Source organism: Onychomys torridus, chromosome 9 (assembly GCF_903995425.1).
Source record: "Onychomys torridus chromosome 9, mOncTor1.1, whole genome shotgun sequence".
In the NCBI taxonomy this organism is placed as follows: Eukaryota; Metazoa; Chordata; class Mammalia; order Rodentia; family Cricetidae; genus Onychomys; species Onychomys torridus.
The window spans coordinates 27,147,029-27,174,247 of record NC_050451.1 but is presented as its reverse complement, the minus strand read 5'-3'; the positions used below and the strand labels follow the sequence as shown (position 1 = coordinate 27,174,247).

Below are 27,219 nucleotides of genomic sequence, written 5' to 3'. Positions count from 1 at the left end.
CTGTGCTTCACAGAGCTATGATTACATGTGTGTGTGCCCTCGCTAGGTTTTATGCATGCTAAGCAGGCACCTTTAAATGACTTTCTTCTCTAGTCCAGAGATCCTCTGGTGTTCCTCTTTCACCCATTCCTGACATCCAGGCTCCCCGCTGCTGTGGAATGTCGTTCTGTAGGATGTGGATGTGTGTTGCTCTGATTGGTTGCTAAATAAAACACTGATTGGCCAGAAGCCAGGCAGGAAGTATAGGTGGAGTGAGCAGATAAGGAGAATTCTGGGAAGAGGAAGGCTGAGTCAGGAGTCGCCACCCAGACACAGAGGAAGCAAGATAACAAGGTAGAACTAAGAAAAGGTACCAAGCCACGTGGCTAAACATAAATAAGAATTATGGGTTGATTTAAGTGTAAGAGCTAATCAGCAATAAGCCTGAGCTAATGGCTAAGCAGTTTTAATTAATATAAGGCAGGAACCAAGAAACCTTGCAAATACAAATTGCGTGATGATGTGGGGCAAGAGTTTCCACCTAAAACCTGAGAAAGCTTAAAAAAAGATTCTAAAATGGAGCTAAAAACAGCTTCCTACATGTCTCTCAGGCAAGTTGTGAGCTACAGTATGGCAGGTTTGCAGCAGTGTATGGGCTTGAATGCAGCATGGAGGATTCTTGCTACTGTGCACAGTGGTATCTCCAAGCCACACAGCACATTGTGTGGCAGATTTAATTAATATAAGCTTCTGAGTGATTACTTTATAAGTGGCTGTGGGGTCTGTGGGACTGAGCAGGACTGGAAAAAACTTCAGTCACATGCTAGTACAGACCAAAAAAAAAAAAGGTTTCTGGGCTCCACGGTGCTTTGATGGAGGTATGGACTCCCTGCTTCCAAGAGTTGGTGGTACGCATAGATCCCAGAGCTGTCAGTAAACGTACCACTGCCATGTTGAAAAGCTGAGGTGGGTGGAGTCAGCAGCCAAGGCTGCTGCTTCTGTTCTAACCACTCTGCAGTTTAAAGCAATAGATTCATAATAAGACAGATTCAGATAGGATAAATCCTAAACAGTTTACAATGTGCGTAAAAATGTAAATAGGCTTGGAAGAGAGAAGAAAATGAATATAGACAGCTATATAAAGAAATATCTTTAAAAAATAAAGTCTTTAAAGAGAAAATAAAAGTAATATAAGAAATAAGCCACATAAAGATGGAAATCACACAGAGAGTCTTGATTATATTGTCTTTGGGATTTTTAATTTCAGAGAGGCATTTGATTGTAAAGGCTAACCAGTTAAATCAATATGTATATTTTAAAGATATCTTGATTTCAAAATTTATGTCTAAGGATATATTGCTTTGGAAAGGAGGCTCTGCTTTTGTTTCCACAGGAAGCAAGAGGCTATAGATTTGTTCCAGGTTAAGATGGATCAGATTTGATCAAGCCAGACCTCTTGAACCTTAACAGATGGTACCTATCAACAAAGGTTATAGCCAGTATTTCTAGGACTTGACCATTATCTCAAATTTTCTCAGGATCCCCATAAGAATACAGTGGCCTAGAACACTGTGCCCACATTCCCAAAAAATGGATTATGGATATTTGTCTTTGTTAGAGATTGGTTACAAATTGTTATTGGTCATAATCAGTATCTTTCTAAAAGAAAAAAGGGGGATATGATATAATATGATAGGATGAAAGGGTAGATTATTGAATCTACTTTTAAAGAGCAACTTGTTTTAAATTGCTACAGATTTTAGTTTATTGATACAAATTTAAAGTTAATTTTGTTATGCTGTATGTATATTTCTACTCTTGTTTAAGGTATTATGTTTGTGCAGCTCATTTGAAATTGTAATGGATAATTAAGAAATACAGATTAATAATTAGTCTTCTATGATAGTCAAACTTATGTTAATTAAGTTTTCTAGGTATACATAGATATAATTCAATTAGGTAGGTAATCTTCAAACACTTCAAAGACCTACAGAAAATGGCATTTAAAATGCTCTAAAAACAGACTTTCCTGGACAATGAGACATGCCTGCTCCTGGCGCGCATCAAATTTACTTCAAAGAGGAAGATGGGCATTGATGACACGCCATATGGAGTTTATTTTCTTCTTGGAAAAAACAGCCATTTGGGCAAGAAACTGTTCTTGCCTGGCTTGCTTGACAAAATGTTTATCAACTGGACATTCAGGACTCATACGAAGGTGACAACTGAACTTTCCAAGGCCAGGTGGTCCTTCAGGTTCCTGCTTCTCAGAAGAAATTACCAGCCATTCTACAGGACACAGAGAGAAGTGTCTGAGAAACTCTAGACCTATAGGCTGAAGAAGGATGCCCCAAGGTTGCACAGGAACTTTGGATGACTGTCCAGGCAGCCAGCTGTCTCTGTCATTCTAGATTTTTTTTGGAAGTTGCTTACAATGCTCTTCCTATTTACTTTGGTCATATTATATCCTTCTGAGGTCTTTGATGTAGTTGAAGACAAGATAGTTTTCCTTGGTTATGATAAAAGATAAATTATATATGAAACTTTAAACTTACAAAAATAGGATAGATAAAATATTTTCTTTAAAAAATCATCCTGAGTGAGGTAACCCAGACTCAGAAGGACAAACATGGTATGTACTCACTCATAGGAGGATATTAGATGTAAAACAAAGATGACTAGACTGCTACACAATGCCAGGGAGGCTACCTAGAAAATGGGACCCTAGGGAAGACACAGGGATCACCCAATGACAGAGAAATGGATGAGATCTACATGAACAACCTGGACAACAGTGGGAATAATGAAGGGCAAGGTTTGAGGGAAAGAAAGCTTAGGGGAGCAGGAGATCCCAGCTGGATCAAGAACAGAAAGGGAGAACAAGGAATAATAGACCATGATAAATGATGACCACATGAGAACAGGAATAGGCAGAGTGCTGGAGAGGTCCCCTTAAATCCACAATGATACATTGTAGTTAGAGTTTTCCTGCCTGGCCTAGTCAGGACAAATCTCTCTTACCCGCCAGTCTCACAGTTGCTCAGACCCAACCAAGAAAGCACACAGAAACTTACATTGTTTAGAAACTGTATGGCCGTGGCAGGCTTCTTGTTATCTACCTTTTCTATCTTAAATCAACCCATTTCTATTAATCTATACTTTGCCACGTGGCTTGTGGCTTACCAGTGTCTTTACATGTTGCTTGTCATGGCGGTGGCTGGCAGTCTCTCTTCCAGCCTTCTACTTCCCAGAATTCTCTTCTCTTTGTCCCGCCTATACTTCCTGCCTGGCCACTGGCCAATCAGAACTTTATTTACACAGAGCGATATCCACAGCAATACATCCTCTGTAGACTGCTGGCAATGGTCGAGAGAAAGCCTGATCTGACCTAGTCTGGTGATCAGATGGCCAAACACCCTAACAGTCATGCTGGAACTCTCATTCAATAACTGATGGAAGTGGATGCAGAGATCCTCAGCCAGGCCCCAGGTGGAGCTCCAGGTGTCCAATTGTTGAGAAAGAGGAGGGACTGTAAGAGTGTGAATTGTTGAGACCAAGATTGGAAAAAGCACCGGGACAAATAGGCAAACAAATGGAAGCACATGAATTATGAACCAAAGTCTGTGGAGCCCCCAGCTGGAGCAGGCCCTCTGGATAAGTGAATAGCATGAACTGTTTCGGAGACACCCAGGCTGTGGGACCTGGACCTGACCTTAGTGCATGAGCTGGCTGTTTGGAACCTTGGGCTTACACAGGGACACTTTGCTCAGCCTGGAAGGAGGGGACTGGACCTGTCTGTACTGAATCCACCAGGTTTAAATGAATCCCCAGGGGGAGTCTTGGCCCTGGAGGAGATAGGAATAGAGGGGAGGGCCTGGGGGGAAGGTGGAGGCGGGGATGGGAGGGGGGAAGGACAGGGGAACCCATGGCTGATGTGTAAAATTAAAACACAAATATAATAATAAAAAATATTTTCTTTAATTTTACCAAATACAAATAGACTAGATATTGTAACTGTAATTCTTGCTTGATAACTGTTCTATTATATGTAATTTTACTACGGTAAAGTTAAAATCTTCGTTTTTGGTTAGACAGAAAAGGGGAAGTGCTGTGGAATGTTGTTCTGTATGCTGTGGATGTGTGTTGCTCTGATTGGTTGATAAATGAAACACTGATTGGCCAGAGGCCAGGCAGGAAATATAAGTGGGTTAAGTAGATGAGAAGAATTCTGGGAAGAGGAAGGCTGAGTCAAGAGTCACCAGCTAGACTTAGAGATGACAAGGCAGAACTGGGAAAAGTTACCAAGCAATGTGGCTAAACATAAATAAGACTTATGGGTTGATTTAAGTGTAAGAGCTAGTCAGTAATAAGTCTGAGCTAATGGCTAAGCCGTTTTAATTAATATAAGCTTCTGAGTGATTATTTTATAAGTGGGCCGTGGGACTGTGGGTGCCAGGCAGGATTTGAGAAACCTTCCAACTACACCCTGTTCCTAACTAAAACCCAGTGGTTCTTCTTCATGACTTCTGTATCACAGAGAAGACTGAGAACACTGAAGGGACCTTTTTTCCAGTTTCCTACCAATGACTGCACTGTTTGTAGGTATGTCATGGTCTCACTTTAGTGAAAGGCTGCATCTTTGCATGAAGGAAAATGTGTACAGGCAAAGGAATTTTACAAGGGGATCATGCAGTGATGTAGAAAAATGCAGTGAATGCAGTGGTTCTGTTGTGTGGATGTCATAGAGTGTGCTAATTTATGCAAGCTAAAATGGCACAGCTCCATCACTTGATGTGTCTCTTGATCAAGGAGCAGTAAACAGAAGATGTTATTGAAGCTGCTGGTGTAGCATGTCATGCTATTTTACAGTAAACATACTTCAGCAGGTAGAACATTCTAAAATAAAAATTAAAAGTATAGTACAGTAAGTTTATGAGCCAGTAACAGTTTATTATCATGCATCTTGTACTGTGTGTGGTTATATGTGCTATACATTTAACCACTTGTGGTTCAGCAGGTTGTTTATATTAGCAACCTACAAATACATAGGCAATGTATCCTGCTGTGATGTATGATGTGATGCAATGACACGGCACCAGGAAGTAGGGATTTCCTAGCCCCAATATAGCCTTTTCAGGTATCTTAAATGTGAGGTCCACTCCTGACTAAAACACCAGCACAAGGTACACGGCTGTACCCCAGTGTTCTGAGAGGCCTGGACTGTAGTATTATGATACCAGCTGCTGGTATTTGGCATTCACTGTTCTAAGTGCTTCAAATATTGTACGTCACTGAATCTTTACAAGAAAGTAGCATGTGGGGCCAGGGAGGCACTGTAGAGCTGGCAACTAAAATTCACAGTGGTCACACAGTGGGAAGTGGTATAGCTGGAAATCAGATGGGGGCTGATGCCTTCAACTCTGTGCTGCCCTGGGGCAAACATTCAGAAAAATGGGACTGTTCCTCTCTGCAACCTACTTAGTAATGGACTTCATAAAAGATGAGGCACAGATGACCACAGTTTGGATGGTCTATATGGTCAGTATGAAAGCAGTGGCATTTCAGATTTTCTCTATTTGTGGCAAATTACCTTTATATCTTTAATGCATAGCATTTCTTGTATTCTTACCTTGTACACTCGCACTTGTAGAGGACTCCAGAGGCTGCTCCACTGGCTGCTGACTGGGAGGGACAATTGGTGGGCTCAGCATGTTCAACCAGTCTCTAAGGAGAAAAGAAAGCAGGTGAGCAACACAGTTGCAGCCCCACACACAGACTTGAAGTTTCCCCTTGGTTTTCCACTTCTCTGGGGTTTATAAAGAAACACTTTATCTTCCTTCATGTTCCAGTAAGAAAAGTGAGAAATTAATACTCAGTTTTGTGACATGGTTAGTAAGGAGTTGGTCCCTTAACCAATAAATTGCTTGATCAAATCCACAAGCTAAATGATAAACGTTTCTCCTCCTATCAGTTGGGTATCCAGTACTGATGTTTAGCCCTGAAAACATACATACCAGTAACATTATGCAAGCTAAATTGGTTATATTTAGGAATATATATGCATATACATATATGCATGTAACAACAATTAATGAAAAAGAGGTCATGAATTTGAAAGTGAGCAAGGAGAGGTATATGGGAGGGCTTGGAGGTAGGTAGGGAAGGGAGAAATGAGTAATTACACTATAATCTCAAAAATAAAAGATAAAAATGATTAAAAATTTATTATTAGTGCCATGAAAATATAGTATGCTTACTTTAAAAAAGCTACTTGTGTGTGTATGACGTGCATGTGGAGGTCAAAGGACAACTTGTGGGAGTCAGTTCTCGTCTTCCCTGCTGTGGGTCCCTGGGATCAAACTCAAGTCCCCAGGCTTGGTGGCAGGCACCTTTATCCACTGAACCACTTCACTATCCTATAGTACACTTTTCTCCCACAAGGAAACCATTTCATCAAATCAGAAGAAATACAGTAGAGAAGATGCTCTCTCTGATCTTAGGTGAGAAAGCTTGACACAGTCATGTGTGGTGTGTCTTGGATGACAGTGTTCTCCACATGAGTTGAGCAGAAGTCAGCCTCAGATCTGATGTGAATCCACCTTTATCTCCCTCCCTCCTCCTCTCTCACAGTCTGCTGTCCCCATGGCAGCAGGTACAACTCAAGTGGTGTTTTCTAGAAGGCATGAGTCCAATGCTTCTCATCCCTAAACCTGCTCCTGAGCTGCTTAAGTGGAAGTGGGAAGGAAGGCAGGGGAACAGAAAGGATTTTCCAATATCAATCCTATTTGTTGCATGGATATTAGCACCCCATATTGTTTATTCCTTTCTTTTAAACAAGATCATATTCTTATGACAATATTTTCTTTCTAAATTTCTGTATTTCGTACTTTCTTTAATCTACAATGGGAAGCAGTTTTGACCAGAAGCTAAGAGCACCAGCTCTCTGGCCAGCACCAGATTCTTGTTCCCTATAGTAAGAGATTAGCCAAATCACTTAATGTTACTAAGCTTGACCTGTAGGGAGGAGAAAGATGGTAACATTTCAGAGTTTTGCCTACAGATTTATACCAAGCCCATTTGGCATGCATCTGGGTACAGAGTTATCACTTAGCAAATTTCAGTTGCAATACACTGATCAATGAAGCCCATGTACTGGCCTGATCTGCTATGATAAACCAAGGTGGGGACATGGTCTTGCTGGAGTTAAACCAGTACAAGATGACAGAATGCTCACTGGATTACATAGCTGAGGTTTTCCTTCTGCAAGCCACTTATTCTCCCAGTATACAAGTATTTTAATGTAAAAAAATTACTCATTTTCTACCTGAAATATTTTAAGAGACTTTTTCAATCACTGCTTACAGCTACTTCTAGATTATGGTTGCTGAAATGAGTGAGGTGAGCATGCTGTGTAATTGAATTTCATAGTAACACATTAAGAACATCAGAAAGGATTTGTCACAGACATTCAAGCTAATGGGACATTTTCTGATAAATACCTTTTATTTAGTCCATTTAATTATAGCAGACCAAAAATTTCTGCACTATATAAAATCATGAGGTCATATACAAATTACCAGCCCAAGGACCTCAATTCTTAATAAAAGTGTTGAAAAACAGGTGAGCAGGAGAAAAGAATGGTATCATCTGAAGACCCTCTTCCTATTTCTGACCAGGGACTCTCCAGTGTGTGTGTGTGTGTGTGTGTGTGTCCTACTCTTGGTCTAGGAAATTCTTGCAATGTGAATGGTGGACTTTGAATGTTGGGCCAATGACTTGATGATATTCCTTTTCTGCTGTAGCTTTGGACAATATATGGTTCTTTATTTTGTGGTTAAAAAAATAGCAGTCGTCTTGGAACTCTCATCCAATAACTGATGGAAGTGGATGCAGAGATCCTTAGCCAGGCCCCAGGTGGAGCTCCGGGTGTCCAACTGTTGAGAAAGAGGAGGGACTGTAAGAGTGTGAATTGTTGAATCCAAGATTGCAAAAAGCACAGGGACAAATAGCCAATCGAATGGAAGCACATGAATTATGAACCAAAGTCTGTGGAGCCCCCAGCTAGATTAGGCCCTCTGGATAAGTGAGACAATTGAATAGCTTGAACTGTTTGGGAGGCACCCAAGCTGTGGGACCAGGACCTGTCCTTAGTGCATGAGCTGGCTGTTTGGAACCTTGGGCTTACACAGGGACACATGCTCAGCCTGGAAGGAGGGGACTGGACCTGCCTGTACTGAATCCACCAGGTTTAAATGAATCCCCAGGGTTGTCTTGGTCCTGGAGGACATGGGAATGGAGGGGAGGGGCTGGGGGGAATGTAGGGGTGGGGCGGGAGGGGGGAGGATAGGGGAACCCATGGCTGATGTGTAAAATTAAAACACATAATAATAATAATAATAATAATAATAATAATAATCTCAAATTTAAAAGTAAATAACAAAAGAACTACAAATAATTTATGCATATTATTTACTAAGATTTTTTTAAAGACCGTTTCATTAAATTTATTATTAATCAATTGGTGAGTCAATCAGAAGTTGTAAACCATGGCCCATGGACCAAGTATATTTCATAGTCTGTTTTTGTATAGTATGCAAACTAATTTAGCCATTTATATTTTCAATGGTTAAATGGATATAATGTTCCACAGGATATGAAAACTATATGAAATTCAAATTTCAGTGTCCACAAATGATGCTTCATCAGATTAATGTCACATGCTTGCATTCCAGTAATGTCTACAGCTACTGTTGTCTTTTAAGTGTTCATTATCTGGTTCTTTATTGGAAACATTTGATGGCTACTCATCTCTAACCAGAAACGTATACTAATTCCTACAACAATAATCCAGCAACACATGCTCACTCTCCTCTCTAGCTTTTCTTATTAGTAAACCTGCTCCCATTTTCCTCAGGGTATGGGGTTATAGACACACAAAGAGTAGGCTCCAACATGCTAAGTGAAACAAACACAAACCAAGTGAAAACAGACAAAACAACACAACACAAACAAGCATTCTAGCGTACTACACACTTGCTCTTTAGAGTTCTATACTTTCAGAGTTTCTTTTTTCCCTTGTCAAAATACCATGCTCAAAATTTTCTTGAGTTAGCCCTCTCTGGTCCTCTCCAGTCTGGTTGTATTATTCATGTGAAAGCACATTGTCTGCTTCTGTTCATAGTACACTGTCAGGATTTTCCCTCTCCATTTTCCTTGAGTTATATATTTTTTAATGTTGTTGAATAATAAAACATTAACAACTGAAGAATACAAATGCTCTGAATAATGTGTTCAGATAAAGTTAGACCCTTCTATCCTTCCCTGTGGACTCTCCTCTTTGGTCTATCCCCACCCATTCTGTTAAGAGTAATGTTTTGCTTGCAAAAGAAAGCCCAAACATACCTTTTCCCTCTTAAAAAAATTGAGATCATAATTACACTTTCCCTTTCCTTTCTTTCCTCCAAATCCTCCCATATATGCATCCCACTTTCTTTCAAATTCATGGCCTTTTTTTTTTTTTACTATTATTGCATGCAAGTATGTGTATCTATAAACATATATTTCTTAAAAAAACCTCCCTCTTCTCACGCAAAAGCAGCATGCTATTGTTAGTTCTTTTGTAGTTTCTTTATTTCTTTTTAACTTTTACCTTGTAATATATCCTGGAACTCTCCCTCATGTTTACAGACCTCTTCCTTAGGCTTTGCATCCCCATCCTACATTTGGGCATGTTTTCAATGCAATGAGTGCCACAGGGAAGACCTTTGGGATCTCATCTCTTCTACAGACTTGGAAGTGTGTCTCCAAGGTAAGTTCCCATAATAAAAGGCAGTGTTGTTAGACACTGACAAATTCCCTGCACAAGGGGAAATTGTTAGATATTGACAATGCCCTCAACATCTGCTTTCTCATCAGCAATGTACAAGAGTGACAGTTTCCCCAGAGCAAAAACTACATGGACATCATGTTAAGTTTTTAAATACTTCCTAGCCTGATCTATGAGAACTGCTCTCATAAGGTGGTTTTGATTTGTCTTAATCCTTAGTATAAGTAGAATTGAATGCATTTTCATATTTAAGGCCATTTGATAAATATACATGCATATGCATATAGTTGTATGTATATATGTACGTATCAATATACCCATACATAGTCATATCTTTTTCATCTTATATGATAATTTCTCTATTTTTGTTTGGCTATTTGTCTTTGCTTTAATTTTTTCCCTCTCTATATGTTTTTTATTTTCATGTAGTCAAATGTATCAATCATTTTTTAAGGCCATCTGTATTTAGAAAATCTTTCCCTAAACCACATTTTATAGCAGTGCACCCATATTTTCTTCAAGTTATTTGTGGTAGAGGTCTGCTGGTGGCCATGTCAGAGGTGCAGCATGTGACAATTGAAGTTCAGGTGTCAGTCCACCAAGAGGAAAATCTCTGAAGGATCAATCTTGTTTTAGGTAAGACCACAAGATTACAGACTCTGGAATATCTTCTGCTTCTACTGTACCTTTGGTACCTGATATGATGTATATGGATGGTATGGGAAATCCCTCACTGCCTGTATTATAGTGTGTTTATCTCATAAATATATTTCATCTATTGGGCATTTATATCTGTGGATTGTCAGGAAGATGATTTCTCCTTAAGCAGTATAATTTTGATGAATAAAAATAATGTTTCATAGCTAGGCCTATTGTTTCACACAAGGCCTGTGAGTCACACTTAGGAGATGCTCAGATTTATGATATACCAGGAGCGGGGCTGGCTCAAATTCCTTTAATCTTAATGCTGAGAATTGCAGTTACAGGTTTCTTGTGCACCATTAGGTGGTACCAGCTTCAAAAAACTTTAAAGCAGGTGCCTTGCTAATGGATTTTAAGATAAACTATTCTCAGGAAATGCAGTCTAGTTCACAAGGACACATGGCTAGCTGCAGTCCAGTTCACAAGGACATATAGTCAGCTGACTGATTTGCTGAACCAAGGTTAAAGATGCAAAGTAACTTCATAGTCATGCCAGCCTCTCTCCTAGGTCTGGCTGATAACTTACAACAGTGATTAACTCTCAGCACAAATTCCTAACCTCAGTACTTCATAGCCCCGAGAAAGAGTTGTAATTTTCCCTTTTTTATGATCTAAAGTTACATGCAGGACAGAAAAATATATTTTAAGATTTAAAATGCTCTCTGTGCCTTGGAGAGTGCCGAAGTTAGCTCATACTAAGAGAATTAAGGTAATAAATGACTGGTTCTTTCTTTGCAGGTGCAAGTTACAGCCCACCAATTAGGAAGTTAAGATTTATTACATGTGTATTGTCAGGATGCCTCTGGATTTTTTTTTTTTGTATTATTATTATTTTTTTTACTTAAAAAATGGAATGTGACCTTCAAATGTAACTCCTCTACTCAACATGAAAGTCTGTTGAATATCTATCTATCTATCTATCTATCTATCTATCTATCTATCTATCTGTGAAGAACTGAGAGAATAAAGAAAAGTAACTACCAAGAGAACAGGTGTGAATGTGTATTTTCCCTAACCCCTCAGTTAGAAAAAGTCTTAGTTTTTCAGCACTGTGGCTTTCTCTTTGAGCCTTGCCTGTAGTTTGGGGCTGGAGTAAGGTACATATAGCATTAGCTTTCTCAATGACTAGAATTTTATTGACAACTTGTAGTATTTTAACATGGATTTAGATTACATTTGTGGTAATTTGAATTAAACTTTCCCTACAGGCTATGGCATTTGAATACTTGGTCCCCAGTTAGTGGCACTCTCTGGGGAGGTTTAGGAAGCATGATGGCCTTGCTGAAGGAAGTATGTTGCTAAGGACAGGTTTGAGAGTTAGAAGATTCTCACTATTCTGGATTTACTTTTTATGCTTCCTGTTTGTGATCTTAGATGTGAGCACTCAGTTCTCAGTTGCTGTACTAGTCTCCATACCTGCCTGCCGCTACACTTTCCCACAGTGATGGTGGTGGATTCTTACTCCTCTGGAACTGCAAGCCCCAGATAAACCCTTCCTTCTATAAGTTGCCTTGGTCATGATGTTTTATCACAGCAATAGAAAAATAACTAATGTATCATGCAATTAAAATTTTTAATTAAAGTAACTCCTTTGTTTGGCTTTTTCCTAGGCAAGCTATTTATGAACTATAATTTTTTTTGAGACAGGGTTTCCCTGTGTAGCTTTGGTGCCTGTCCTGGAACTCACTCTGTATACCAGGCTGGCCTTGATCTCACAGAGATCCGCCTGCCTCTGCCTCCCAAGTGCTGGGATTAAAGGCATGCACCACCACCACCCGGCTTATGAACTATAATTTAAAAACAGGTCTGCATATTAACTAAACATAGGCTAAACAAAAACAACCAGAACTTTTTCTTGAAGCACCTTCACAATCTTTAAAATACCATGAATCTCTCAAGTGGAAGACAGATGATGTAGCACTGTGTCCATTTATGTCCCAGAACTTCAAGTCTCTTGGGACCACAGAGCACACTGTGAGAAATGCTGGTCCAGCTTATGCCATTTTCTTAAGTAATCTTCTTCCTTCTCCTTTTTTCCATTTTAATATGAAGATCAAGCCCAATCCAGTGCCCTGTGCATTCTACTCAATTCTCTGCAATTGAGCTACACCTTAAGCCTTAGAAAAATACTTTATTCTTACTTGTATTTTCTCAAGAGCATTCTTTTGTTGTCACTTGTTAAACAGCAGCCAGCGGTCAAGTAACTATACCTCACTTGTTTACCTCCTTTAAACATCCACACCTTTTCCTATGCAAGCAAAAATTACCCAAAGAATGGGAATTCCAGCTCAGATTCTATTACAAGGTACTCTACTGGTTAGTTCATTGTCAACTTGACACAACCTGGGAAGAGGGAACCTCATCTGAGGCATTGCTTCTATCAGTCTAGACTGTGGATCATGTCTGTAGGGGCATTTTCTTGATTAATGATTGATGTGGGAGGACTCAGACCATTGTGAGCAGTGCCATCCCTTGGCAGGTGACCCTGTGTTTAAATAAGAAAGTGTGTTGAGTAAACCATGAAAGCAAACCATGGAGAGCAAGCTAGTAAGCAATATTTCTTGAAGGTTCCTGCTTGTGGGGCAGATTCTTGAGTAATGATTGATGTGGGAGGGAGCAGCCTATTGTGGGTGGTGCCACTCCTGGGCAGGTGGTCTTGGTTGGTATAAGGAAGCAGGCTGAGCAAGCCATAGGAAAGAAGTCAGTAAGCAGAACTGCTCTACGGTCTCTGTTTCAGTTCCTGTCTCCAGGTTCCTACCTTGACTTCTCTCAGTGATAGATATTGATCCAGATGTGTAAACTAAAAATCCCTTCTTCCCCATGTTAGTTTTGGTCAGTGTGTTAGTAAAGTACCATAAAGCAAGCAGAGCAGGTCCTATCACAGTTGTAGTTCTGAGAATTTGCTTGAGCTTCTTCCCCTAGCTAGCCATGTTTTGGACTCTCTTCTTGTTCTTTCTTCAGCCACTCTCACAATTGTCCTGCCATCAATACTCTGGTTGTTTCTTCAGCTCTGACCATCACCTCTTCCTGCAAAGGACTGACCTCCCCTCTTACAGAAAGGCCTCTGCTTCTTGGTCAACTTTCCTTTCCACCAGGCTTGCTCTCCTAGCACATCCAAATCTTCTTCCCCCCTGTTTCTCTCGAGGACTCAGTCAGGCTTCCCAACACATTCTCCACTTGAAACAGGAGAGAGCTCCTGGGCCCATGTGTAAATGCTGAGAACTGACATCAGACAGTGTTTTATTTAAGAATCAAGGTAGTGAAATCATTTTAAATACCACACACACAAATACAGAGCAAAGGAAGAATGAAAACTAACTTATGAATTTTAATAAGACTGGATTGACCTTAAAATTTTGATAAGAGAAATAATAGTTAAAAAAAATTGGTCCATCTAATGGATGTGCTAGAGAGTAGACATTATTTGAGTAGAGCTGAATCAGATATTGGCAGAACTGAAGACAATATTCTCAGTTAAGACAGACTGTGATTTTATGTTGGGAGATATTTTATTGTATGAGATATTTCCTATGCAAGCATAAGAACCTGAGTTTGGAGCCCCAGATATGGTATCATGCACCTGTAATCCCAGCTCTCCTATGGAGAGAAAGGAGGTAGAGGCAGGATAATCCCTAGAAACTCACAGGCTAGTTAACTTGGTGTACAAAGTGGTGAACAACAACAGGAGATCTTGTCTCAAAAAAGGTGGAAGGTGAGGATCAGCACCTGAGGGTGTCCTTTGACCCCTGACCTCTGATTTCATGGCATTCATGTGTACACACACACACTAAAACAAAAGACAGACTCTGACTTCCATTTCTATATTTAAAAAGGGATTTTGTTGGTAAGGTAATTATTTTACATACATTAATTTTATTAACATGTTTCTACTATGCAAAACACCACACACACACATACATACACAAAAGAAAAAAAACAAAAACATGAGCACAAGTTAGCATATTTGCATATATGGTAACTACTAGCCCTGGGAACTGCAGGACACACTATTTTTGGTTCCTGCCCTGAGATAGTTATGGTCTGATGGAGGAAGCATCCTAGTGGACAGAAAATGACTACAGAACAGAGGCTGTACTCACTGGCTGATCAGCTAATCTGTGAGTGTTCTTAAAGGATCCCCCTGCAATGAGGCTGTCTATAATCTGGTGTACAATTAGGTGGCTACTGGGGTGCTCAGATACCTGCTACCATAAAGCTCTGGGGTGAGGAAGCAATCTAATAAAATGCTTTTCACAGAAGCTTTGTCGAGAACTTGGTAGTTCACAGCAACACTTGTCTAATACATAGTAACATTCATTTGCTACCAATGACTATTTCTTATACACTGAAAAAAATTGGATTTTAAAAGTCTTCTCTGGTCAAGAGGAGACTGGGGGAAAGGCTGATAAATACCTTAGTTTTGGGGGAGAAATTCCATTTCTTCTAAAAACTGGATCAGTTTTCTAGTAAAATACACATCAACTGCAAACTTCCAATTCAAGAGGTCAGAGGCTGCTCTTATGTGTCTACTATGTATTTCTGGATCTCAAAGAATTTCTGTACCACACAGGTCTTCTAGAGGTATGGGTCAAGGTTTTCTGGGAAGCACTGGACAGTAAGTGTATGAGCCAGCTATATGTGCCTCCTGCTTTCCTTGTCCGAGGTGGTAATGAGAATCAACTAGAACAGGAAGTTTAAAATGTGTTGAGCAGGCCTCTAGAAAGATGGCGGTGGACAGGAGTTGGCGTTAAGATATAGGGGTTGCAATATGGATGAATCACTTGGAAATGGGCATCCCAAAGATACTTCTCTGCATTTTGACTAGTAGTGGATCTCTAGAATAGAATAGTCTCCATCTGCTGCAAAAAGAAGCTTCTCTAATGAAGGGTGAGAGCTGCACTCTGTAAGTATTTAGAATACAGTGAGAATTATACTGATTTAGGGAAATATCAACAGTAAGTTCTCCTCTAGGGTCTGTGACCCCCCCCCCCCCCCCAGCAATCATTAGTTAGCTAGATTTACAGTACCAGGTATGAACTTTCCTTTTGAGAAGACCTTAGTGCTGTGGATATCGCTCTGTGTAAATAAAATGCCGATTGGCCAGTAGCCAGGCAGGAAGTATAGGTGGGACAAGCAGAGAAGAGAATTCTGGGAACAGGAAAGCTGAGGAGGGAGAGATACTGCCAGCCACTGCCAATGACAAATGAGATGTAAGGTACAGGTAAGCCAGGAGCCATGTGGCAAGTTATAGATTAATAGAAATGGTTTAATTTAAGATAGAAGAAGTAGATAACAAGAAGCCTGCCACGGCCATACAGTTTATAAATAAGCATCTGAGTGATTATTTTATATGTGGGTTGTGGGACTGAGGGGGCTTGGTGGCACCTGGAGAGAAGCTCTCCAGCTACACCATAGTCCAATTAGACAGCTGATGATTACCCCTACGATAAGAGTGCCACTGTTACACCAATGGGGATATCTTTCTGTTTTGGTCATTGATTTTTCATGGTCTTTATAGCTAAGTAGGACTGCTGATTGTTGCCCTTCCCTGGCTTGAAGAGATACACACTTACAATGCCAGTGCTGGAGAGGCAGAGACAAGCAGATACTCCAGGCTGGCTCAGTGGCCAGCCAGCCTACCCTAGTCAACTACATTCTGCCACTCAGTTTCACCTTAGCCTTAGGCACTTCCTTTAAGTTAGAATCTCTCTCTTTAGGATCTCCCAACATGATGAGATCAAGTGTCAACAAGATGACTTCTGAAGTGTCTAAAAACATCTGAAGCCAGTGATTAAGGTGACCAGTGCTTATTGGACACAGTGCTTTATAGACTCATGTACTGATGGGAAAGAAATAGGAAAACCAGTTGCTTTTCTGTTTCCCACCATTTAAGCTGAGGTCCTAGCAGCCTTCTTCACTTGATGCATGGAATCAAAGATGAAGCAGAGCACCTTAGGTCTTCAGTATTGACAGTGTTTCTAGAAATGATCATATTTGTATCTGCAGAATGACAGGTGTTTCATCTAGACATATGACTAAAAGTGGGTGGTCATGTAAAAACTCATTCATGAAAGTGGAATCTAAAGAAAACAATGTATATAGTTCAAAGGACACAAGTTCTCAGAGAATGGTTAGAGCAGAGGAGTTGAGATTCCCTCTCCTGTGGAGGGCAGACCACCCCAATAGCTTTGAGGGGGAACAGACTTTCTTCATTCCCAAAATTGTATTCAAATGAGTATGTGAAGTTTAATACTAAATTTTAATTTGTTTTTCAAAAGGATCCTTTTTCTTCCCCCCATCTTCCTCTTCCCCCTTTCCCCTTCTTCTTTCTCTTCTTTCTCTTCTTTTTATTTTTATTTTTTAGTTGCTGAAGGATAAAAGGAAACCCAAAAGTCACCCAGGTGGTGACTCACTTCTTTACCTTGTAATGGAGAATGATTCGGAGTGAAAACTCTTGGAAGGCAGTTTATCTCCTCAGAACAGAAAAAGGCCAATCAAGCATTGTCTGATTAATTAGAGACACTTGAAAAAAAAAAAAAACCAAAAAAACAAAACAAAAAACGCTATCAGGGCCCATAGCTGTAATCAATTTAATCAGCATGCAAAGAGCCAATCCATGGTTTTCTTGATTAACAAAGCTGAATGTTAAGCAGAGAAGAGTGACATTGTAGTGTCAGTAGCTAAATCTGCAAACTGAGAATTTTCCCTAAATATTCAAAGTCATGTCAGGGCAAAGTGAAAACTCTCTCATACTATTTTATTCTCTGAGCATGATGGGCCTAGATATTCCATATTAAAAAAAAAAAGAGGTAGGAGCTGGGTGCGGGTAGCATACACCTTTAATTCCAGAACTCAGAGGGCAGAGGCAGACAGATCTCTGTGAGTTTGAGACCAGCCTGGTCTACAGACTGAGTTCCCTGTCACCAGAGTTGTAACACCATAAGATGATGAATAGAGTGCAGACTGTGCCAGTGAAGACACATGGGAAGTCGACTCTGCCATATGAAGTTACACAGTAAAATCGACCACATTGTGGAAGTTTGAGTAGTTGTTACTGCAAAGTCCAGACAGAGCTTCTGAGAGAAGGAGCTCTCTCTAGCATCCCTAAAAGTCTTCCAAGAAAGGGCATGCCAAGTGCATTCTAACTCGGCCTTTGGCAAGTTAAGAGCAGAAAACTGCAGCCCCTTCTAACTAGAGAATTATTACACTAAAATTGGAATACAAAATAAAAATTTATTTAAACCTTCGTGTGAAATTTAGAAGAGCATAGAGAGTAGGTGGGGTTTAATTCAGTGCTGTAATTCAGCTTTGTGGGCTTTTGTGAAGGATAACCACAGGTATCATTTTCATCATTACATGTGTTGGGATATCAGAAACTATATTTGCATAGTGATTTCCATTTTTCCTTTGAAGATTTGGTTATACCTTTATTTTTATTACTCAAATAAAACAAGGTATGCTGAAAAGAAAGTCTCTGTGAGGTGGGTGACAATGTGCCCGTCTCTCCTCCCCCCACTGTGTTGACTGTCTACACAGGAAAGCAAAGAGCAGAGAAAGCTGACAGGGTATACTGCTGACGACATTAATTTCCCCCCAGCAGCTGCAGAATGTGCTAATTGTAACATTTCAGTTAATGAAAAATATTGTGATAGGATGTCAATGTGGGCGACAAATGGACATTTAAACAGATATGATGGTAAAATGCTACTTTAAAAAACATTTGAGAAGGAATAATCTTGTAGCATGGGCATGGGCCATTCAATTAGGCTTCCCAGGGAGGGTAATAACTCTTTCCAGGGCCAGGCTAGCAGTCACTGCAATTATTCAGTGTTACCACAGCAGCTATCCAGCCTTCATGTGGTTCCCACTCTGCAGAAAGCTGTGAAACAGAAAGGCAGAGACGCACGCAGTATAAGAGCATGTGGAATGCATCAGCCCCAGAACTGCACTCACCCTTACTAGTGAACTTTGCATGGAAAAGTGTACAAGTAAATAAACACACAATTCAGGGATAGAGACCAAAGCAAGCTGTAGCCACCCCTGGGGCCGGAAAGAGGAGTTCCTCTTGCTTCTCCTAGTCAATATGTTTTTTTGTTCCTCAAAGGCCACCAGATGGCAATACTACAGCTCAAAATGCCAGTTTGAAACATCCAGTGTATGTACTCTGTAGCTATCAAGAGTATTTTCTAAATATTGTATTTGCCAAATTCATCCATGCTTTTGAGTGTAGTTAGTATTCTGTCTGTGAATACAGCACAATTCACTTATCTCTTCCAGCATACAAAACCAGTTCTTTCCAGCTTGGGGCTGTTATGGGTGTGTTTGTGTGAGCTCTGTTGTTGGGGTTTACAGATCAATTGACAGTACACAATGAGGACAAGGCAGAGTTTACTGACAGTGCATGTGGGAGGTCCTCAGTAATGAGTGGCACACTGAATAACCAGAGGTAAAGGCTTGCAGAGCAACCTAACAGAAAGAGGAGGAAGGCCTATTAGACTTTTGATGTTAATGGAGATGACTTTGTCTACCAAGCTAAATTAGCATGGAATTCCCTTAGGGGGCTAGGGCTAAGGGCAGCTGGGTTTCAGGAGGCTTTGTTTTAGATAAGGAAAGCTAAAACAAGATTTTTTCCATAGCTCAACTGCTTTCACTTAAAAATAATTTTTTTTTTATTAAGAAAATTTTCATTCATTTTAAATACCAATCATAGATCTCCCTCTTCCTCGTCCTACCCCTCCAGTCTTCCCCCATCCCCACCCCTCATTCCCTCCAACAAGAAGGTAAGGCTGGGGAGTCAGCAGAGTCTGGTACATTCTGTAGGGGCAGGTCCAAGCCCCTCCCCCTGTCTCAAGGCTGGTCGAGGTGTCCCACCATAGGTAATGGGCTCCAAAAAGGATGGATCCAGATCCCACTGCCAGGGGGCCCCTCAAGCATATCAAGCTACACAACTGTCTCAGTTACGCAGAGGGCCTAGTCCAGTCCAGTCTTGTGGAGGCTCCACAGGTGTTGTTCTAAACTTCAGGAGTTCCCACTAGTTTGGTTTGGTTATCTCTGAAGGTTTCCCCATTATGATCTTGATGCCCCTTGCTCAAAAATAATCTTAACAGCAGTTCTTGGGAGGTGGAGTGGACCCTCAACCATTTATATATGCACACCTGTATGCTTTGAACTGGCTGTGTAACGAAGGAATGTTGTTGCTGGATAAAAGGCCATGATATGTTTAGCTCATATGAAACAGTTTTCCTAAGCAGTTACATCAACTTTACCTCCCTTGGCAGTGTATCTATATACCCCCAGACAGTGCATCTGTATACCCTCAGACAGTGCATCTGTATACCCCCAGACAGTGCATCTGTATACCCTCAGGCAGTACAGTTACCTCCAGAAGTTTATACCCCCAGACAGTGCATCTATGTATCCACCAGCAGTGTATTTATAGCCTCTCACCAGCATATTCATACCCCCTTGGCAGGGTATTCATTCCCCTCCTGTAGGTATTCATACCCCCTTGGCAGGGTATGTATATCCACTATGGCATTTACAATGGTAAACTCACATCTACCCTCTGCAGTGTATACACAGCATCTCAAGCAGGGTATTTATATTCCCCTCATTAGTCTTGGCCACTTTACCTTTCTTTTGGTTTGTCTCTATCTTTTTCTACTGATTTGCGTTTTGTATACATATTGTGGACACAAGCCCTTGTATTGCAAATATCTCCTATTTTGTAGTGTGTCTTTTATCTGAAGTAGTGTTCTTTAATAAGTTCCCAATTTTAATATAATAGAATTTACTAATGTTTATGGCTTGTGAAACTGGAGACCTATTTAGGAATTTTCTTTCTACCCTGAGGTTACAAATCTATTCTTCAGTGCTGTCCTTCTAAAGCATATAATATGGATGGTGGGACAAACATCAACCAATGAATCACATGAAAATCGTAGACCCACTATGAAGTTCATGTTGCACAATGCTTGAAAGGTAGCACAGTGGCTGGAAGGGTGTGAACTAGGCAAATGAAGAGGTAAGGAAAGCAGTGTTGGGAAGGACCCAACACAGGCAGCTTTGAGCAGCAAGGAGGCCAGTATGGCTGGCATGCAAACCCTTATAAAGTAAACAGTATAAAATAAGGTTGCACCAGCAGAATGGACCAGGCCACTCAACCTTGCAGTCTATATTCCATGAGTTTAAGGTTTTATTTAGTAAGAGGAGTAGACTCAAATCTGTGTTTATAAAGGTCACTCTAGTCCATGGGGAAAGGGCTGTGGTATAAAAAAACCAAATGTGATACATGGAGACTCCCTACTAGTCTATAGCAACAGTCCAAGGGAAAGATGGTAGAAAGTTTAGGTGACTAAACACTGAATGTAAGCCTTTAGTGAGACAGGGGAACTGAAAACGTTCACTATGCCTTATGGTGCATGATTCACCCTGCACCATAAAGCATAGTGTCCTGGTAAAGGGGAGCTGTAGTCCACATGGTTTGGATTACATCTAAATTACCTTGTTCAGCTGAGAGGACACCAATGGGGTAAGCCCAACAGTGTACCAAGGAAGGTGGTTAGGACTATGGTAGCACCAGGAATGCATGAACAAAACAACTCAGACATGCTAATAAGGAAGGCCCATGTGAAAGGGCAGTGGTTCAATGCACTGCTCTGGGAGAGGAGCAGAGGGAAGCTCTCTCCAGCTTGGCATCAGGGTTTCCAGTGTTGGACTCATCTGATGATGGAAGGGAATGCCTTGTGCTGTGCCAAGCCTGCTTCCCTGGCACAGATGTGTAGAGTTTGAAGAGACTCTGGGTTAAACCCCTCTCTAATTCCCTCATATTCTGATTTTTTTCTTTCTATTCTCAGTTTACTAGTGATACCCTGTTATCACTGTTTCTTCTATCACTTAGGAAGATATTCATGAGAGGCCTGTGAATTACCTCACTAAACCCTTGTAGCAAACCTGGAAGTAGGAAGTAATTGCCTACTTATGGATAATGGTGAGGTTTGGAGAGGTTAAGGATACAAACCCACACTTACTGCCAGGCTGGGCTTTAACCAGAGTGTTATGTCACCTCCAAAACCCACTTGTTCTATGTACCAATGCCAAACAATAACTGAAGCAATTTTGCTACTAATCTATTGGCTATAATGAGTGGGGTGGTTGGCTGCAGGCCAAAAAAAAAAAAAAAAAGAGGAAGTGTAAGTGCCAACCAAATGTGTGCCTAGAAGTCTGAAGGGCTGGAAACACTTGACAAATAGCATCAATGACAAGCACTGAAGACAATGACTATGCTAGGATGCCAAGACACACACAAACTGCCTCCATCAGGCACAGCTCAGAAGTCCTTCCCTTGGCCTGTTTCTTCTAGTAGCTCTTTTATTTACCCTAACTTGGCAGTCTTAATTTAAGAATAGGAAAAGTCCACAGCCATGCTAAATCCTGGTAAGTCTGCGCGCGCGCGCGCGCGCACACACACACACACACACACACACGGTAATTTGAATTGTTATCATCTAGGATTCAAGCCCTGGCTTCTGAGTATTTGCACTGGGCTTAGGCACAAGTGTTCAGACAGCAAGTATTAGTTCCTTTCAAGTTTTGTTACATGAAATCACATAAAGCCCCCAATAGCAAACCAAGAGAAGATAATATAAAACAAACCATGCCTCCGTCATGTTAGGCATGAATGCTAAGATGTGAGAACATTGTTTAAAGGCACCAGAGACATTTTATTCTGACAGTTCTTGGCAATGCATGTCCATCTTTATCAAGTTAGTTACATGTGTGCTATTCATATCTCATGTTTATTTGTACAAAATATGAATTTCCTTAATTTCTCTGATGAATATCTGTAATGATATAACATAAAAGTAATTCATTTCCTTGCTATGACTGAATGAGCAACTCAAACTAACCCCCTCTTTATCCACCATCCATGGAAAAACAGTAGGCTTATTCATAAATTATAATCTCAGTATAAAGCTGAAAAATGACAATAAAAGCTGATGAGGACAGATGAGCATGCCACTACACATGGCTGTTAGAAGACAGATTTCTGTGACTGAGACTCCCAAAGACCCTTGCGAGGCTTTGGCAAACTTAAAGCACAAAGTCAGGTTTGGAAAGAAAAGCAGGAACAGTGGAGAGATGTCAGAGGGAAGCCATGCAAGCAAGCGCTAGCTTAGGAAAGGCCAGGCATGCTCGCTGTGAGGCCACTGCCATGGCATCCTAGATGGTGCTTCTTCTTAATTCAGAAGCTACAGATTTAATACAGAACAGCCAGAAGTGTTTTTTAAGGTCAAACTAGAAATATGTTGATGATTTAAAAATGCAGGCCAAGTGCTTTATTATATTATACCAGCAGAATGTTATTGTTTAAGAATATCATTAGATCAGCACAAACCCACGCTTACCATTTCCTGCACATTTTTCACCAAGCTGCCCTCTGACTATGAGTAATCAGCTAATCCACTCTTTGCCTCACAGTCCCTCAAAGTGACAGATCCATTCCTCCCCTAATATATAAGGTCTTCATTTACTGCGAGCCTTGCCACAGCACTCTTTGGCTAATGCTGGAATCTGGTAATTCAGTAGCAGATGTAGAGACTGTCACATGGGGTACTTTGTTTCCCATTTCTTCCATGAGTTCAGGAGGCAAAAATCTGAGCTTTTTCCGGATTCCTAATATGGATTAGTAGTATTTGCAGAACGAAGGATTAGGGTTAGGGATTTCTAATATGAATTAACTTGCAGGATGAAGGTACTTTTTGTTTTCAGTAAGAGTATAGTTAAGGAGTGTGGGGGAGGGCAAATTGTGAAGAACAAAAAAAGTATACTCTTTACTACGTCAAAACACTGACCAGACCATGATAAAAATTTCTTTTAATTCCAGTGGCCAAGGAGTAGATTCCTAACCTCTAGTTTCACCCCTTACGGGAAGGGAAGGAGTATCTACAGTTGAGGGATGAAGCCCATCCCCAAGAGGAAGTGCTATTATTACAGTGTGTACCTTGTCACACACATGAACTTAAACACACGAATCTATGTAAGATCTAGTTTTTAATTATGTCCAGTAAGGGATAATAAAGCCACCTACAGCTCACCATTTGGCTTTACTTGTTACTGAGCTATGTGTCTATGTGATGTTTCAGAGTCACCACTGTTAACTCAAAAACCAAGAGCAAAGAAGTTGTCTGCAGCAATTATGAGAAGTATTTCCTAATAAGTATGTTTAAGAGTATACATGACTCTTTCCCTCATGAATATACATACCCAACACCCCACAGCGTTTTCTCATCCTGAGCACCAAATTGCCTTTGATTTGCTTTAATGGTTGGCAAGGGATATAAAGCCTTTTAAAAATCAATGGGCAGGAAAGAGTCAATAGAACAATAATGTTTGTATTAGTTCAATCAAATCAGCTCTAGGAGTTGTTTGCTTTTCACCTTGGAGTCATTTGAAACAGGCCAAGCATTTGACTCACACGATATTTATTATACTGAGTGGGTTTTTATGTGTAAATGAACATCATAATATGAAACTACAAAAGCCAATAAACATAAAATATTGCTAAAATGATAAATTGTGTGTTTTAACTTCAACCAATTTAAAAGCATAATGTAATGTTTTTCACTAACAAGAGAAATGGAAAGAAATACAAGGAAGAAACGGGCAACTTCTAACAGAAGTGGAGTCTGCGCATGCGCTCCAGTTTTGTAAGGCTGCGATCTTCCCTGCAGCAGGCTTGGTACACGTCCCTCTCCCCTCAGCCTTGTTGCTTCCTCATCTGCATAGTGCCTGCCTGCATGACACACGGAGGGGAAATCCTCAGGCTCATGGAGGGCATATTCAGCTCCTGAGGTAAGGGCTTCAGAATCATCAAGCAGCATTGGGGTTAAGGGCTGAAAGTACACTTTTAATTGCCCATGCTGTTGGGGTTTCTTATTTAAACAACACGCAGTTCTTCTGCATTGGATTACAAAGTGGACGACAAGACAGTGGGTCTAGAGACAGGGCTGGCTGGACAGTAATTATGGTCTTCCATTTCTTAGGGTACACATCATTCTCTGAGAAGGGGCCTGCCCCTTCACCTCTAGCAGAACAGAGATGCTATAAACTAGAATTACCACTTATAACTGCTAAAGTTTATTATTATACTAAAAATGGAATCTTCTGGTTAAAATTTGAAACTATTCAATTGTTAGAATGGTAAACAGTTGCTTTAGTAATTGCTTTCTTTCCACTGGACTGTGGGCCACTGCGGGTATGAGTTCACTATCTGGATGGATAGCAGTGATTAGGGAGGCCTGAGTCATCTCAGGAGTACTGCACTTTGCTAATTTCAGATGCCAAGATTCTTTAGGGGTGTGTCATTTCAAAGACACTTTGGGAAGGTGGGGGAGAGAAGATGCACTCTATTGTTCTGAAGCCCCCATGAACAAGGGGTTCATAAATTTGCAACTTTGGAAAACAAGACAATAATTAAAATATTGGTTAATATTTCCCAGTCTTAACACACACAATGGAAAACCCAGAAGACCCAGACTGAGCGCTGAGTGCCAGCAGCACAAGAGAGATCTAGTTACAACCAAGGGCAGTGCAGAGTGGTCTTATTGGGCTCAGAGAGGCTCTGAATGAGTGGGGAAGAAAGCAAAGATAAAGACACTCTGGGTAGGTGGGCAGGGGTAGGCTGCTGTGCTGGCTAGTTTGGGCCTGGAATCTGAGCAAACTTGTTGAGGGAGGAGAATCACAAGAACCAGGATGGACAAGTCAGCAAGAGTCAAGGGCAGTGGAGGAAGACATAATGGTGCAGGGTACTACTGGCTGCCAGTCTGTTCATTCACCATACTTCTGCTGGTGAATTGCTAACCTCCCTGCAACCTAGGGGGAGATGTGGTTCTGAGTTGAGTGGGTTACTGTCCAGGGTTAAGAGTGGTTAGAGGTGAAAAACAGGGTGATTCTCAAGGATGTTTCTGGGAATCTTGACAGAAGTACAGAGACCTTTTGAGATCTGCCTTCTTCTGGAGATTGGAAAAGAAAAGGGCCCAGATGTCTTCAAAGTCTGTCCTCATAGTAGAGCTGTGGTCTCAGGAATCTCTTTGTGAAGGGTGGGGTAGGGAAGAAGACACTTGGATTAAATGTGCCAATCCACAGTCTCAGGTTTTTACCCTTTTCTCTTTTATTAAAAAATCTATCTATCTATCTATCTATCTATCTATCTATCTATCTATCCATCCATCCACATTTATTTAAATACTACATTTGCCTATGCAGCCCAGTGAGAGTAAATGCACCTTCTTCTTCAGCAGTGTTAACTCAAGCAGATGGTGCAAGTGGCATTGACTCTCTAGAATGGATATGAATGACCAGTTGAGACAAGCCTTTTCCAATAAGTACCTGAAAGAACATACTCATTCATTTTTAGTGAATTCTATTTAAAAGCTTAAAATAACAATTTATCAGAGACTTTAGATTATGGATATTTTCTAAGGTGTAGTTTAAAATTAATTCATGGAAATAAATTCCTACATGCAAATTATGACATGTAGGAATAGGGCTAGGTACCTAATGGCCCCAAGGAAGTAAAGAATTTGAATGTTCATGGGTTCTAGCTCAAGGTCCTATAATAGGGATGTAGTTTGTGAGGACAGATTGGAAAGTCATCTTTGAAAGGTCAGTTTCAGTGATTTCAATTCACATTTCTTGTGCTTTCACTGGGTGTGGGACTATTCAGTGAAAAAAAGGCAGGGCTCAGCTCATACACTTTGCATATTAGCATTCTGGAGGGGAAAGGTACGTGTAGAAAATGAACAAATAAAGAAATCAATTAGTGAAGAGCCCTGTGATCAAAGTGAGAAATATACTGTATTAAAATTGACTGATGATGATTTCAGGGTGAGCGCTAGGAGAGGACTTGCTGGAGAAATGGTAGCGACACCATTAGCAGGAGATGGTAGTTATGCAAACACAGGAAGAGAGAGTCCCAGGCAATGCTCCCAAAGTTAAACAGTCTCCAATATATGAGGCAAAAAGAGGACCGCTGTGTGTAGTGCAAAGTGAGCATGGCACACAGCAGTACACAACTGTCTGAGAGGTGGGATTAGAAATCAGGTTTTAACACTGTCCAGACAAAAGCCTCCTATAAGAGCACAATCCTTCCTGACTCAGAATAAGGCAAACTTACTGTCCTACTGTCAGGAAAAGGGAGGAGATTTCTTACAACCATAGCAACAAAATGCAAAATTTAGCTGGTTAATATTTCAGGGTAAGCACTTTCATTTCCCATATATCTCCACATAAAACTTTTCCTGCTTCCTCTTTCCCTCACTCTCTCAACGCTCCTATCCTCACTCAGATATAAACAATACAGGCAAGAGGGAGAAACAGAGAGAGAGAGAAAGTGTGTTCTTTAGCTTTCCATCACTGTAACAAACACAGAAGTTGCTAAGCAACTTCAAAAGAGGAAAGGTTATTTGGTTTACAGAGGCTGAGGTTTCAGTTTTTGGTTATTGGCTCTGTTGATCTGGTCTAGCATGCCACAGTGGGGATATGTAGCAGTCTCTTCATGACAAACACACACACACACACACACACACACACACACACACACACACACACACACACACACTGAGATGGGGAGTGACAGAGTTTGGATTTCAATATCCCCCTCAAGGACACACCTTTAATGGTGTGCTTCTTCCAACTAGGGCTCCACCTCC

At 40.7% G+C, this 27,219-nt stretch overlaps 1 protein-coding gene across 5 annotated transcripts in view; it reads right to left on the bottom strand.

Moving 5' to 3' along the window:
• Cfap20dc (CFAP20 domain containing) overlaps window positions 1-27,219 on the bottom strand; it is a 255,472-nt gene that overhangs the window by 12,458 nt on the left and 215,795 nt on the right. For all 5 annotated transcript variants that reach the window (XM_036199888.1, XM_036199890.1, XM_036199889.1 and 2 more), the window contains one exon: window positions 5,609-5,703. In XM_036199888.1, coding sequence (XP_036055781.1) covers window positions 5,609-5,703 — 95 coding nt within the window. The remainder of the gene's footprint in view (window positions 1-5,608; window positions 5,704-27,219) is intronic.